General features: G+C 37.2%; 1 protein-coding gene across 4 annotated transcripts in view; it reads right to left on the bottom strand.

Moving 5' to 3' along the window:
- Positions 1–13,545, bottom strand: part of ZFYVE28 (zinc finger FYVE-type containing 28) — a 165,867-nt gene that overhangs the window by 75,075 nt on the left and 77,247 nt on the right. For all 4 annotated transcript variants that reach the window (XM_037386406.1, XM_037386415.1, XM_037386421.1 and 1 more), the window contains exon 2: positions 11,120–11,260. In XM_037386406.1, coding sequence (XP_037242303.1) covers positions 11,120–11,260 — 141 coding nt within the window. The remainder of the gene's footprint in view (positions 1–11,119; positions 11,261–13,545) is intronic.

Genomic DNA, 13,545 nt, shown 5'->3' with positions numbered 1-13,545 from the left:
ATATTTCCATCTGAAATCACTCTATGCATTTCCATTAATACCATTATAAAGCCTAGCGGTGTTAATCCACAACACTGGCAGATTTAGAAACCTTAACCAGCTAGGAGAAAAAGAACATATTTGGCATTAAACAACATTCTGACTTTAGTGAATAAAAAATTGAGAGAGTTATGTTGAAGTACTGCAGCTGTAGACAAAAGACAAAGGCCAATGTGGTATTATACCACATAAGGAGTTATAACCAACAACAGTTTGCCTCAAAACTACAGATCCCAGATCCTTAATGACCTCCACTCAACATAACAGTGTTCAGGTCCAGGATCATTTCTACTGTCTGTATACTGTAATTAAGTGATTTAAGGATCTCCTAAAAAATTACATAAAGATAATGCTGCCTTCCCTGTTGAGGGATACCTTCAAAATTTTATTTCATCAATTAGGAAATAGGATGTATTTTCAGACTCTTAATTGCATTGCAGAATAAGCCAGACAGCCAGAAATACATTCATTAGATCTACTGAGAGAACTCCTCACATTCCAGCTACAGGGTTAAAATATTTTCGAGTCAAATATGCAAAATCCCTATGGAGGACAATAATACAAATAATAAACAGGGCTGACACAGAGGCCAGAGGTGCACAGGAATGTGTAAAAATGGAAAATATTTTAAAATCCCAGTTATCATGCCAGTCAAAAATAGACATCACTCTGCAAGGCAGCTAGGATTCATCCTTGTTTATTTAAAAGACTACATCAGACCTTACGAGGCGGGGGGGGGGGGTGGGGTGGGGGGGGGGCGGGGGGGGCAAGGAAATTAAACAGAAAATCCCCTCCAAGTATCAGAACAATTCTAAAGCAAAAATTACAAGAGCTTACATCAGTAACACAGTTTAACTTAGCGTCTCAGTTGCACAAATCAATTCAACAAGCTTTGCAGCCTAAAGATGATCACTTACGCTTCTACATGAACTCCTGCACTGTTTTATTATGAGCACTATTAAAGTGGAAAAACAACTTTAGCAGTACTTACAGATACCCTGGGGCAACTGAGATATCAAAGCAAGAAAGAGAAATTTGTATTCTATTTGCTTAAATAATCTTCATCTACAGAAACCTTAAGAACTGAAAAGGTATTCTCCGGGCAAACCCAAAAATTTATACAGAGTACATCACACAGTGGTATCAAGAACACTGTATTTTTAAATCAAATTCTAGCTTTTTCCTGAACTATGAAACAAGATGTGGTATTGGCATATAAAAAGTTAGCTTTATTTGCTTTGCAGCAGGAAGAATAGTGTATTTGGGGTAATACTGCTGTTTATCTCAAGACTACTTTTTAAAGTGTTGAAAAAATAGCACTACTTTGAACTGGAAATCCAGCAGGAGTAGATGGCATAAGCAAAAAGGTAAGCATTCTTGCCGAACACAGCACACTTTCTGCATAATTCATTTCACACCAGTATTTACTTCCCACAGCCTTTAAAATGGAAAGTTTTGTGCTCAAGTAGTGCAAAAGCATGTAGTAGCAAAGCCTACCACCTGACAACAAATTTTTCCTTATCACAAGCTGTTTCCACATCAACCGTTTAAAAATCCTGTGAAGCAATACTAACTTGCTAATACATGCAAATCTTTCAAAAATGTCTAAATTTTTAAAATTACTCTCTTAAAGCCTGCATTTTTTTCGAGAACATTGTGCTGCAATGAGCTAACAGAAATACATTCCAAAGCATAAGTTTGATGCAGAAGACAACCACTCTATCTTTACATCAGAGAACAGCAAAAAAAGGGCAGTCTGAAATTCATCTGTTCTCTCAAACTGCAAAATATTTTGTCCTCCCTCCTTCTAATATGTAGAAATTCTTGTTGGGCCCAATGCATAGTATGTAAACATCTAAAGGCTTTCTTTTGTTTAATGAAAACTTACTTATGACACATGAGAAAACAAGGTTACACAATATTCCACAATTATTCATCATAATCTATTATTTGTATTTGAAATATAAATTTACACAGTGTTATAGTATTGATGTTTTATCCCTTGAAAATGGATGAAGTAGTTAATTTATTAATTATTTCACATAGAAAATGCCAGACTAACCTTCAAGGATGTTAAGGTCACAATGAAAACTAAATTCCACTGCTAAAAACTGTCTTTAAAAAAAAATTTTGCCTTTTTTATCATATTTCCTGAGCATTAAAGTAAAATTATATTAAGGAAAGGGGGAGGTTTCTTTTCTTACATCATTAAGCAAAAAAGCTTCTAACGGAGGAAAACAAGACTTAATCCCCAAGTATGGAAATGTCACCAAATAAATAATTTGCACGTATCACTAATTGTGCTAACATGGTGCTACCACACACACAGAGGAAAGGCAACAAATAGCAGCTTATTTAAGTCATAAGACTACATAACAATTCAGTGGCTGATTTTATCCTTATTTGCAAGAGTAAAAGAAAAAGATTAAAAAGGAGGAATGCAGCAGAGCTGACAGCAATCCTCTGATGGTACTGTTGAAGAATGTGTAAGAACTATAAAGGCCCTGATAGTCAGCCATGTCACATTACATTAATTCCTACAGAATTGGATCTCGTATAGTCTCTTAATTCAGAAACGCTGAGAAAAGTCAGTTTTAAAGTGACCTGGCTCTGCTGTCCTCATTTAGCCTTCAAATGCTCCGGGAATTATACCAGTACATCTTGGGTCCGCTATGTCAATATTCAAAGTATCAATGTGTCAATTTTTCTTAATAGAAAGAGTATTATCTAGGGCAGATAATCATGCATTAAGAAATGAAACATCTTATCTTTTTAAACAGAAGATTTCAAAACCTCAAAAATTAAGAGCCTTCTACAGATGGGCTCTCCTTCACAAAGAAGAAAATACCATTATTTTTTAATTTGAACAAAACTTTGACATCTGGACAAAAAACTCCCTGTTCTAACTGAGGTACAGATAAAATATTAATCTTGCTCTCCTGTTATGGCCTCATGTTTTAAATGGATGACTACCTCATCTTCCACCTAAGACAGTATTTTTCCATAGGAGTTTGCATGCAATGAATGTGGTCATTGCAAGCAGATGGTGCAGTATAAACTCACAACACAGTCCCTTCAATAACAACCTATGGCTTCCTCAGCATGAACTATTTAATATAATATAATTACATCCCTTTTTTACTGATAAAAAATTAATTGTATTTTGTATACAAAGATAAGTTCCCTTTTCATTATTTATCAACTTGTCAATCTAGCTTCAGTTTCACCCTTATGCATTATTGATCACCACCTGTGCTGTCATTCCATTCTACACAAACTTTAATTTATTTTTAAATATGTATATAAAAAAAATCAGAAGTCACACTCTGAAGACCCTTTCCATTTCCTCACTACAAAGGAATCCATGCAAGTTCAATAACACAGTTCATTACAGCTCAGTCATGGCCCTCTTCCACTCAGGGAATTTTAGTAGGCATCTTGCAAATCCTGCAGCAACTTCAGCATTGTGTGTGGTGGTGGTGGTTTTTTATTTTGGGGGTGGGGGGGGTGGTGGTGTTTCTAAATCAAAGAAAAAAGCAATATAGAAATATGCCCATGTACATGGTACAAGCTGAGGTGAAAGGTTACTGGACTGGTTTCCCTGTATCAAGCTGAAATTGGTAACGACACGCTAAGTAACCCATTATCAAACAATCTTCACTGCTTCCATGAGACACTAAAGAGTATCACATACAGAGCTACCCTACTTTTAGACTGCCTTATCCATCCATCTCCAGCTTAAGAAAGCAAATAATGTTTTTATGCTTTTAAGATACACAAAAAGCATATTTCAAAGATGAAGAATATAATTTTTTTTTAATTAAAAATTTGATTTTGATTCAACAAGGCCAAATGCAAGGTCCTGCATCTGGGACAGGAAAATCCTCAGTATCAATACAGACTGGAGGTTGAGCAGATTGAGAGCAGCCCTGAGGAGGACTTGAGGGCATTTATAGATGAAAAACAAAATGAGCTGGTAACATGCTCTAGCAGCCCAGAAAGGCAGCCATATCCTGGGCTACATCAAAAGATGCATGGCCAGCAGGTTGAAGGAGGTGATTTTCCCCCCTCTACTCTGCTCTCATGAGACCCCACCTGCAGTACTGCATCCAGCTCTGGGGCCCCCAGCATAAGGACACAGACATGCTGGAGCAAATCCAGAGAAGGGCCATAAAAACGATCAGAGGGCTGCAGCTCCTCTCCTATGAGGAAAGGCTGAGACAGTTGGAGCTGTTCAGCCTGGAGAAGAGAAGGCTCCAGGAAGACCTTAAGCAGCCTTCTAGCCCTAAAAGGGGGCTACAGGAAAGCTGGAGAGGGACTTTTGACAAGGGCATGTAGTGATAGGACAAGGGGTAACGGCTTTCAACTGAAAGAGGGTAGGTTTAGCTTAGATATAAGGAAGAAATTATTAACTGTGAGGGTGCTGAGGCACTGGAATAAGTTGCTCAGAGAAACTGTGGATGCCCCATCCTTGGAAATGTTCAAGGCCAGGCTGGATGGGGCTTGGAGAAACCTGATCTAGTGGAAGGTGTCCCTGCCCGTGGCAGGGGGGTTGGAAGTAGATGATCCTTACCATCCCTACCAACGCAAACCATTCTATGATTCCATGACTTTAGCATGCTCCTTTGTGACAAAGGAGATTACCCAGATGGGCTCCTGGCAGCATTTTACTCTTTACTCATTGTTTCCCACAGCCCATTTTTAGCCTCTTCCCACACTCTATGGTAAAGCTCCTTCTGCCTGTATGGTGTAAGTGTTACATAGCAATTATAACTTTACAACAGGACAAAGCTTTGTTGTTATTGACACTTGATTCTCAACTCATGTCTCTCACCTGTTAAATTGAGCTGGAAGAAATACAGAGTAAGCCTGGCTGAAACAGCATTTTTGATAGCACTATCATAGAGTCATTTAGGTTGGAAAAGACTCTGAAGATCATCAAGTCCAACCATTAACCCAGGACTGCCAAGTCCGCCACTACACCATCTCCCTAAGCACCGTATTTATGCAGTTTTCTTAAACACCTCCAGGGATGGCGATTCCACCACCTCCCTGGGCAGCCTGTTCAATGCTTGGCCACCCTTGCGGTGAAGAAATGTTTCCCAATATCCAATCTAACCCTCCCCTGGTGCCACTTGAGGCCATTTCCTCTTGTGCTGTTGCTTGTTATCTGGGAGAAGAAACTGACCCCCACCTGCCTACAACCTCTTCAGGCAGTTGTACAGAGCAGTAATGTCCCCCCCAGCCCCCTTCTCTCCAGGCTACACCCTTTTCCTCATCTTTTGTGGCAATACTCCTTGCTGCACCCAATAAAGGATGGAGATTCCCCTTGGCCCTCCTCCTGTTTTTTGTTAAAAAATACTTTGTTATCTTTCACAGCAGTGGCCATCCTGAGCTCTGGCTGGGGGCTTTTACCTCTCTAATCTTTGCCCTGCATAACCTCACGACAGGCTTGAAGTCCTCAAGAGTTGCCTGCTCTTTCTTCCAATGGTGTTAAACTCTCCTTTTTTCCCCGAGTTCCAGACAAAGCTCTCTGTTCAACCAGGCTGGTGATCTTCCCCGCCAGCTTGCCCTTTGACACATAGTGACAGAATGCTCCTTTAAGGCTTCCTTTTTGAAGAATTCAAGAACATTCACCACCTATTTTATATTTCTACAGAAGTTGAGACAGACAAGCCGTAACAACACTGAAATATGCTTCAGTTTTCTCTAAGGGCTCCGATTCTTCAGCAACATTAACTTACACTGTGATAAGTAATGAGGTTCAGATTCATAGGTGTCTGCTGCTCACCCACTGTATGAAGGAGTGACCTACGCATGAAGGAGCCCACTAAAGCCTACATTCTGAAGCCTAATGTTACAGCATACTGAAGCTGCTGATAGCTGACTTGAAAATGCTGGACTGCCAGTCACAGTTATCCAGAACGTGATTCCCAAGCAAACAGCAGAAAAAGAATGAAAAGCCAGTAAAATATGCTACCAGTCAATGCAACATCCATCACTCATAGCAGTTAGCCACAAACAGTCATGTTTTACGGATATTACAAATTTTGCATTTTATTATTCTGTGGTACAGTGGGAGGGGTCACACAACCAGGCAAGTCCACAGTTTGCTTCACCCAGTGCCCTGATGGGGCAAATACCTTCTCAGTGTACTTTTAACAGATCGAATTACACATTGCTGAAACACCATCTGCAGTTCAAGGAATAATTTTGATAAAATCATGCTAGGAACTGACTCATATGCTATTCTGAGGCCTTGCTACTGTATGCAGAGAAGTAATTCTCAGTATACTGAAACAGCAAGTACTATGATCCTGAAAACATCTCCACAATGTCAAGTACTTATGCACCTATGAAGTCCTAACAAAACCTCTGAGTTAGAAACAAAGGGGTTTTTTATGCTTTGCTCTTAAACTGGTTTAAAATAATTTTTCAGCTATTTAAATAGAATTAGGTTTACTGTTACATATTACAGAACTTAATTGGTTTTTTTATCAACTCCAGTAACAAGATATTAATCTATGGAAAATAGCAATGATTGAGGCCAATTAATTTGAAGAATGATAAATTAAAAAGTGTAGCAAAGTACCATTACTTATAAAATTCAATACCATGTGATGTTGCGAGCAGCCTAGAAAAGGACACCTTATTATACCACTAAAACAAAAATAGTTCAATGAATTATTTGTGTTGCAGGGAAAAAACCCTCAGATGAACCAGCACTGCATATTACTGAAGATTCACTGATGCAAGCATGTTTTCCTTAAGAAAAAGTACTTTCCCTCTATTACCATCATAAAATGAACAAAAAAATTTCAAAAACCTGAAATATGACACCCTACCTAACCTCTTCTTTCATTTAAGAAAAACGTGCATAGCTTTCATCATGCACATCTTCATGCTGAAGTAAATGTCACTTTAACAGAACAGATAGAGAAGAAATGTTTTATTCTGTTGGATAGGTATTAACCACACAATAAATGCAAGGTACTGTATTAATAGGTATGTTCTTACAATATTCTACCAGACATGCAAACACCAAAGCAAAATGAGGCATGTCATTTTGATAACAGGCTACCGTAACTAGGAAAAACTGTTATATCACCTTAACGTAAAAATAAGACGCGAAGCTTTGAAAACCATTACCTTGATTCTTACTCAGATACATGCCACTCGGAATCATGCTATAGTCAGCTCACAGTATTTGAAATTCAAGTTGCAAGACCTTCAGAAGTTTTGAAAAGTTAATTTACTGTAAAAAATATTTTTTATAATCAAATGGCTTAGTGCTAAGGCAAAACAGTGTAAGACGAGATTTAGAGTTACAGTTCTTTACTAAAGAAGTATCAGTCTTGAAGACTGATATTCTCTGCATATCCACAGGAATAACAGAATGCACCATACCTTCAACTTGCCTTCACTAATACTGCTGGTTTTAAGATAAAAAATATGATGTCCACTATAAAGCATTACATCCTTTAGGCAGAGTCCTTCTGTTTTTGTCTGAATCTGTTCACACACTATAGTAACCTTACAGCTCTTTAGCAATAGTACCAAAAGCTAAAAACACAATTATCTAAATCTTGGATCTTAACAGTATCTGAAGAGCTAACAGAATATAACCTCTCTCTAAAAAGAATCGACTTCTAAGACTTGTTGGTGTTTCAGAAATATCACACTAATTAAAAGGTATTTTTCTTCTCTAGTTAATAAAATGAAATCCAATTTCAAAACATATGTTAATCAAGCAGACACTCAAATCTGAAAATAAGCAATCCAGGAACAATGAAATAACTCCAAAACCAGATGAAAAGACAAAAGGACAATATATTTTTGAAAACTTTGTCCCTAGAACACACTGAAACCTGATAGAAAGATTATGCCTCTGTAAACTTCATGGAGGTAAAAACATGGGAATAACCTGGAAACCTTAATAACATGTGGAAAAACAAAAAAAAAGGGAAAAATTATGCAAAGACTGTGAGTTTGGTTAACTGTTCTGTGGTTTCAAGTTCCTTTTCAAAACCATTGCCTGAAGACTCAAAGAGCCCATTTCTCAAAAACCAGGTCTCAGAATTGTGTAATTGCCATTGCAGGTATCACAGAAGTATTGCACATTGTAGCTGCTATCACTACATTCACATACACAACCTTCCATTACAACCATTTTGACCGCAGAGTTGGCTGCTGGTTCTCCACCTTCCCACCGTACCTTAGGCTAAAAGTACTTTTTCCTCTTATCATGCCATGTTTTATTAGCAAATACTTACATTCTGAATCCTTACTAAAATATTGACCCTTCCCTTGCTTGGCATTTACATGACATTCTTAAACAGAAAAAGCAGAAAACTTTGATTTTACACAAAGGAATACAAAATAATCATAAAAGTCCTAATTAGCAAAGCCATTTTTGACAGGACATTTGACAATGCATCTGACCTAGTCTACAGAACTTTGAAAGTTCAAAATTACAAGAATAGCTACATGAAAAAATAAAACCATCTTCATCTTTTCTTTCACCTCTAGCAACAGATTGTTTTAGTAACATCAATCTGTGTGACAAATTAAGAAATTACCAGGCATTAGAAGGTACCAAGAGTCACAAGGTGGTGAGTCACTATATAACCAGCCAAGCAAACTGACCAAGGAGCTATTAGATTCTGCATTTCTTGCATTTCTGTAAGTGAAACATTCAGAGAAGCTACTTTTTGAACACCTCCTCAGGTCTGCCTGTAGTACAAGAAAAAAATCAGAAAGCCTGAGAACCTGCAGACAAACAGGGAATAAATTGTTATCTCCAGGGATAAAACAACCAACAGGGAGATGATCTTGCACGATGATATTGTTCATCCACCCTTCTTACCAGAAGACCTTTCCTAAAAAAAAACAGTCTGGAAAGAATTTGCCTAAAGTTTGTGGAAGGTCCATTACTGGAGGTTTATAAGAACAAGTCAGATAGAAGTGTGATTTAGTTACAGCTGATCCATCACACAGCAGACTAAAGTCAATGAGCTTTCAAGATAAATCTCTTCACTGTTTTTTTCCCCTCCAAGTCACTGAATTTTGATTGTTACTAAACTTACAATTTCCAGTTTGGTCAACCCTTCAACTCCACATTTTTCTCTAGGGACAGTACAGTAGAAAACTGAAGATATTCAGGTTAGAAGTATTAATATTGTTTCTGACATAATAATACGCTGTCAACTCTCTCTGTAGGTGCTCTTAAAAACAAACAAAACCCACACACTTAAAATTTAATTTTCCTGCAATCAAGCACATAATACTTGACTTTTTTTCACTTCAACACTCAGCTAAATTAATGTGAACATTTGCTATGATAATCAGGACACTATCCTTAAATTCATCTCAACTTGATTAGTGATTAAATTCTTTGATACAATGAAGTTTGGTATGTTTTATGAGTAGTAACAGTAAGAAATTCTAGCAATGGGTGAAGGAAAACATACTTTACACTTAACTGCCATTTTTCATTTGGCTGAGATGTAAACAGTTCTTTATTACTATTGTCTTTCCACTTAAAATTCTCCTGACTTGACAGGAAGCCTTTACTTGTGATACAGAAATCCTCCTACCACCTGAGCATGGTGTATTGTGGACTTGAACCTACTTCAGTTTGAATTGTTTTTCTTGGGTGTGACTGGGAGAGGAAGTATCAAAGCATTTGTGCAACTATGAAGTGTACCACAAAAATAGTTTTACCTCTAAAAAATTGAATTTTACTACTGAAAAACTTGGTGTAGAATGGCATACAGTATGAGAGGGACAGTTATATTTTCTTAATTTGTTCTTCAATTTCTGATTTTTTTCTTAATAAATTGTCATGGTTTAACCTGGTAGGCAGCTAAACACAACTCAGCTGTTCACTTGCTCCCCACCACAGTTGGATGGAGAAGAGAATCAGATAAAAAAAAAAGTAGTGAAATTCATGGATTGAGACAAAGACAGTTTAATACGACAGGAAAAAAAGGGAAATAAATAATAATAATTAGAATATTCAAAACAAGTGATGCAAAATGCAATTGTTCACCACCTGTTGACCAATGCCCAGTCAGTTCCTGAGCAGTGGTCCCCTGCCAGCTTTTCCCCTAGTTTATTATACTAAGCATGACATCATATGGTATGCAATATTTTTTGGCCAGTCTGCATCAGATGTCCTGGCTGTATCTCCTCCCAGCTTCATGTGTCCCCAAAGCAAGTGCTGGCAAGGCAGCACGAAAAGCTGAAGAGTCCCTGACCACTGCTTAGCAGCAACCAAAACCTTCAGCATATTATCAACATTACTCTCATCCTAAACCCAAAACACAGCACAATACCATCTACTAGAAAGAAATTTAACTATCCCAGCCAAAACCAGGACATAATTCAAATCAGAAAACCATCCAAGTTAGAAAGCTAGACTTAGCTTAATTGGTCTTAGCAAGTCTCTGGTTGTTCTCCCTTCAAGCCTCAGTCAAACTATAGCTGCAGTTTCAGCAAATGCTCTCAGGAGTCTCGTATTAGGTGAACTAAATTATACCACAGCAACTCAGACACAGATTCATACTTTTGACAAAATTTACAGATAAAACCCCTCTTCTCCTTGGTTCCTCAGTAGCTCCTCTCATCCTCAAGACTATTTACATGAAGCAGATAATATCCCTTAAAAAAAAAATCATCAACACTAACAGCTGTCTTTATGTAGTTCATTTACTAACAAAAAGTTAGCAGAAAGCTGAGCAGCCACAAAAGACATGGCTACTTTATCCTGCCTGAAATTTTGAATTATTTCTTATGTTCTATTAAGGTCTGTATGCTTATTTTAAGTAAAAGAAACAAAGTCTTTAATATATGCTCTTATTGAAGGGAAAGCATCAACACTCTTAAGTGAGATGTAGTAGATTTGATTTATGGATCGTGTTTTCAAAAAATTTACCTTTTAAACTAAGGTAAGGCATAGATCTGCCAAAGGTTCATTATAAAAGGATTTGACAATAAGAATTAATACAATAAATAATATGTAATACGTTTAATGTACACAAAAATGTCAATAAAATCAGTAAAGTGCCATTATGATTACCTGACAAGAACGAAACTGGTTGACTAGCAGCGTACATCTCTGTGGGTCTTTTCTTCCATCCAAACTGTCCAGTTCAGCTGCTACTTGATTTAGTTCCTCATCAGCATAGTAGAACTGAGCAAGGAGCTGTGGGTCTGTTCTCTGTAGTGGAAACAGAGACATATACAAAATGACATGATTTTTGCAAATAAAAACCCACTTCAGCTAATTTATTGCATTTTTTTTTTTTTTACATTTAAGCCAGATAAATAAGAGTGCTTTTGAGATATTTATGCACACTTAGAAATTTTTTCTACCTTGAAAAAAAACCCAAAACCTCTCACCTAATGAACTTGAGGCATTACTCAGCTACTGTTATCTCCAAAACCATCCTGGCATTCTTACTACTTGTGCCATAATTATCTGGTGAAGTAAACAACTGAATCACCAGTTTTGTTTATTAAACACTTCAGTTCTAGGCAAAACAAGACAAAGTTGCGTTCCAAATTAAAAAAAAACAAACCACCCCCCCTGAAATCTATCAAGCAATGTGATATTCTACCAAGCACTGTGGTAACCCCTGCAACACAATGGACACTGCTACCTGGTCAGAATCTTCACTTTGAGTATCACAAGAATCAAGCCACAGAAGGTAAAAGGTACTGAATCTACCAGATACATTACCATAGACAAACAGATGTAAAGACTTCACAAAGCAAATAATGTGACTAAACAAGGCATTACAGCATGACAACTATGCCACAAGTCTTCCAAGTGGCTAAGGACAGAGTTATCACAAAGGATTTTTTGCCACATAAAAACAAAACAGCAATTTTAACAGCAATAACAGAAAAATGAAACAATACAACACCAAAAAGAGACATATTAATAAAATTTTATCCCTTTCATTAGTAGTAAATAATAGTAAAAAAAAATAAATAGTAGTAAAAGAGCTACTCCCTCCCTCTTCCTACCTGCAGGCGCCAGCAACTTGGTTAAACATTTATGGGCTTAGATAAGACAACCTCATGTTATTCTGAAGTAGTCATCAGTAAAACTTACACAGATTTGTCAGAGATGTATATAAAATCAAGATAATTGTTTTTAATCACAGCATCAGAAACATTAATAAACTAACTGTAGACTGGGTATTACAGTTAGTTGTCACTAGATGAAAGAAAAAACCCACGTGATACTACTGAAAAATAGCTGCAAAGTGTCTGAAATTGATTCTTAATGCACTGAAAAATGAAGCAATACAAAAATACTTTTAGAAGGACCTATTTATGTGTAGAACCAGTAAAAATAGAGACAAAGTTGTATGGAAGCATTTCCCAGAGACTCAAACATTGGGATAAAACGACAACATAGGAGAGAACTTCCAGGTACAGAAATCCATTGGGTTAAAAGAAAACATTGCTTTTATAAACTAAAGTTAATAGCAACAGCATAGAAATTACCCAGTAACACATTTTCCATGACAACTAAGTAAGATGTACAAGATGAGTACAGCAGAGCAAAACATGTACCAACAGAAACAAATGTAATACAGTGAAGAAATTAGTCAACAACTAAACTGAAGATAACATCACTGTAAAAGTCAACATCACCAAATGCAACAAATGGCAAATGACAAAACCACTGAGGGTATAATGAGAGGTATCTTGTAAACCGTAGCATTTTCTCTCTGAAACATTTTCAGTATTGTAAAAGGACAAAACACCAAAAGTTCTTAAGGGATTGGCATACGGATGCAGTGGTATCAGAAATGCTGCTCTAAGCAAACCACAGGTTTAAAGCACTAATAGAGGTGATAAAGGCATATTGGAAAGCTGAATCTCATGCTTCACATAAACCCAGTTCTGCAGCGCTAGTCCAGAAGACAGGAACTGTCTTCGATCACACAGAAAGATTAATGGCAACCCTCTGCCAACAGCAAAACAGGTTCAGAAGCAGTGAGAGCACTATTAAATGGTGTCAGGAGTCCCTGAAAAAACGCACTTATTTTTGCTTCTTACTTCCAAAAAAAATTTCAACATAAGATACCACACCATATTGTTAAAATCCCTATTTTAGCCTCCACAAAATACATATCCTGCAAAAGAATCCTTTCAGGCCTTCATAGTGCAAAAGCATTAAAACCTGCACAGCTGTTCAGTCCCTGAAAAGGAGTAACAGAGTATTAACAGCTTTTGAAGAAAACAGTATACATCCTCCATACTTGACAGGATCAAGGAGTCAGGTGATGCTAAATACGCCCTCAGTGTTACATGCTGAATTGGTTCCCAGTCAGCAACTTAATGAGACAACAGCAATCCACCCTGAAAACAGAGGCATCAACTCCTGTTCCTACATGCCTTACTTGTGCATGAATACAGTGATTTTAAGGCAACCTTTAATATTGCTGTGAACAGTCACACTGCCCAGCAGCTTCCTACACCACTACT

This window comes from Falco rusticolus, chromosome 1 (assembly GCF_015220075.1).
Source record: "Falco rusticolus isolate bFalRus1 chromosome 1, bFalRus1.pri, whole genome shotgun sequence".
In the NCBI taxonomy this organism is placed as follows: Eukaryota; Metazoa; Chordata; class Aves; order Falconiformes; family Falconidae; genus Falco; species Falco rusticolus.
The sequence above is the reverse complement of the archived record's forward strand: the minus strand, read 5'-3'. Positions and strand labels throughout refer to the sequence as shown.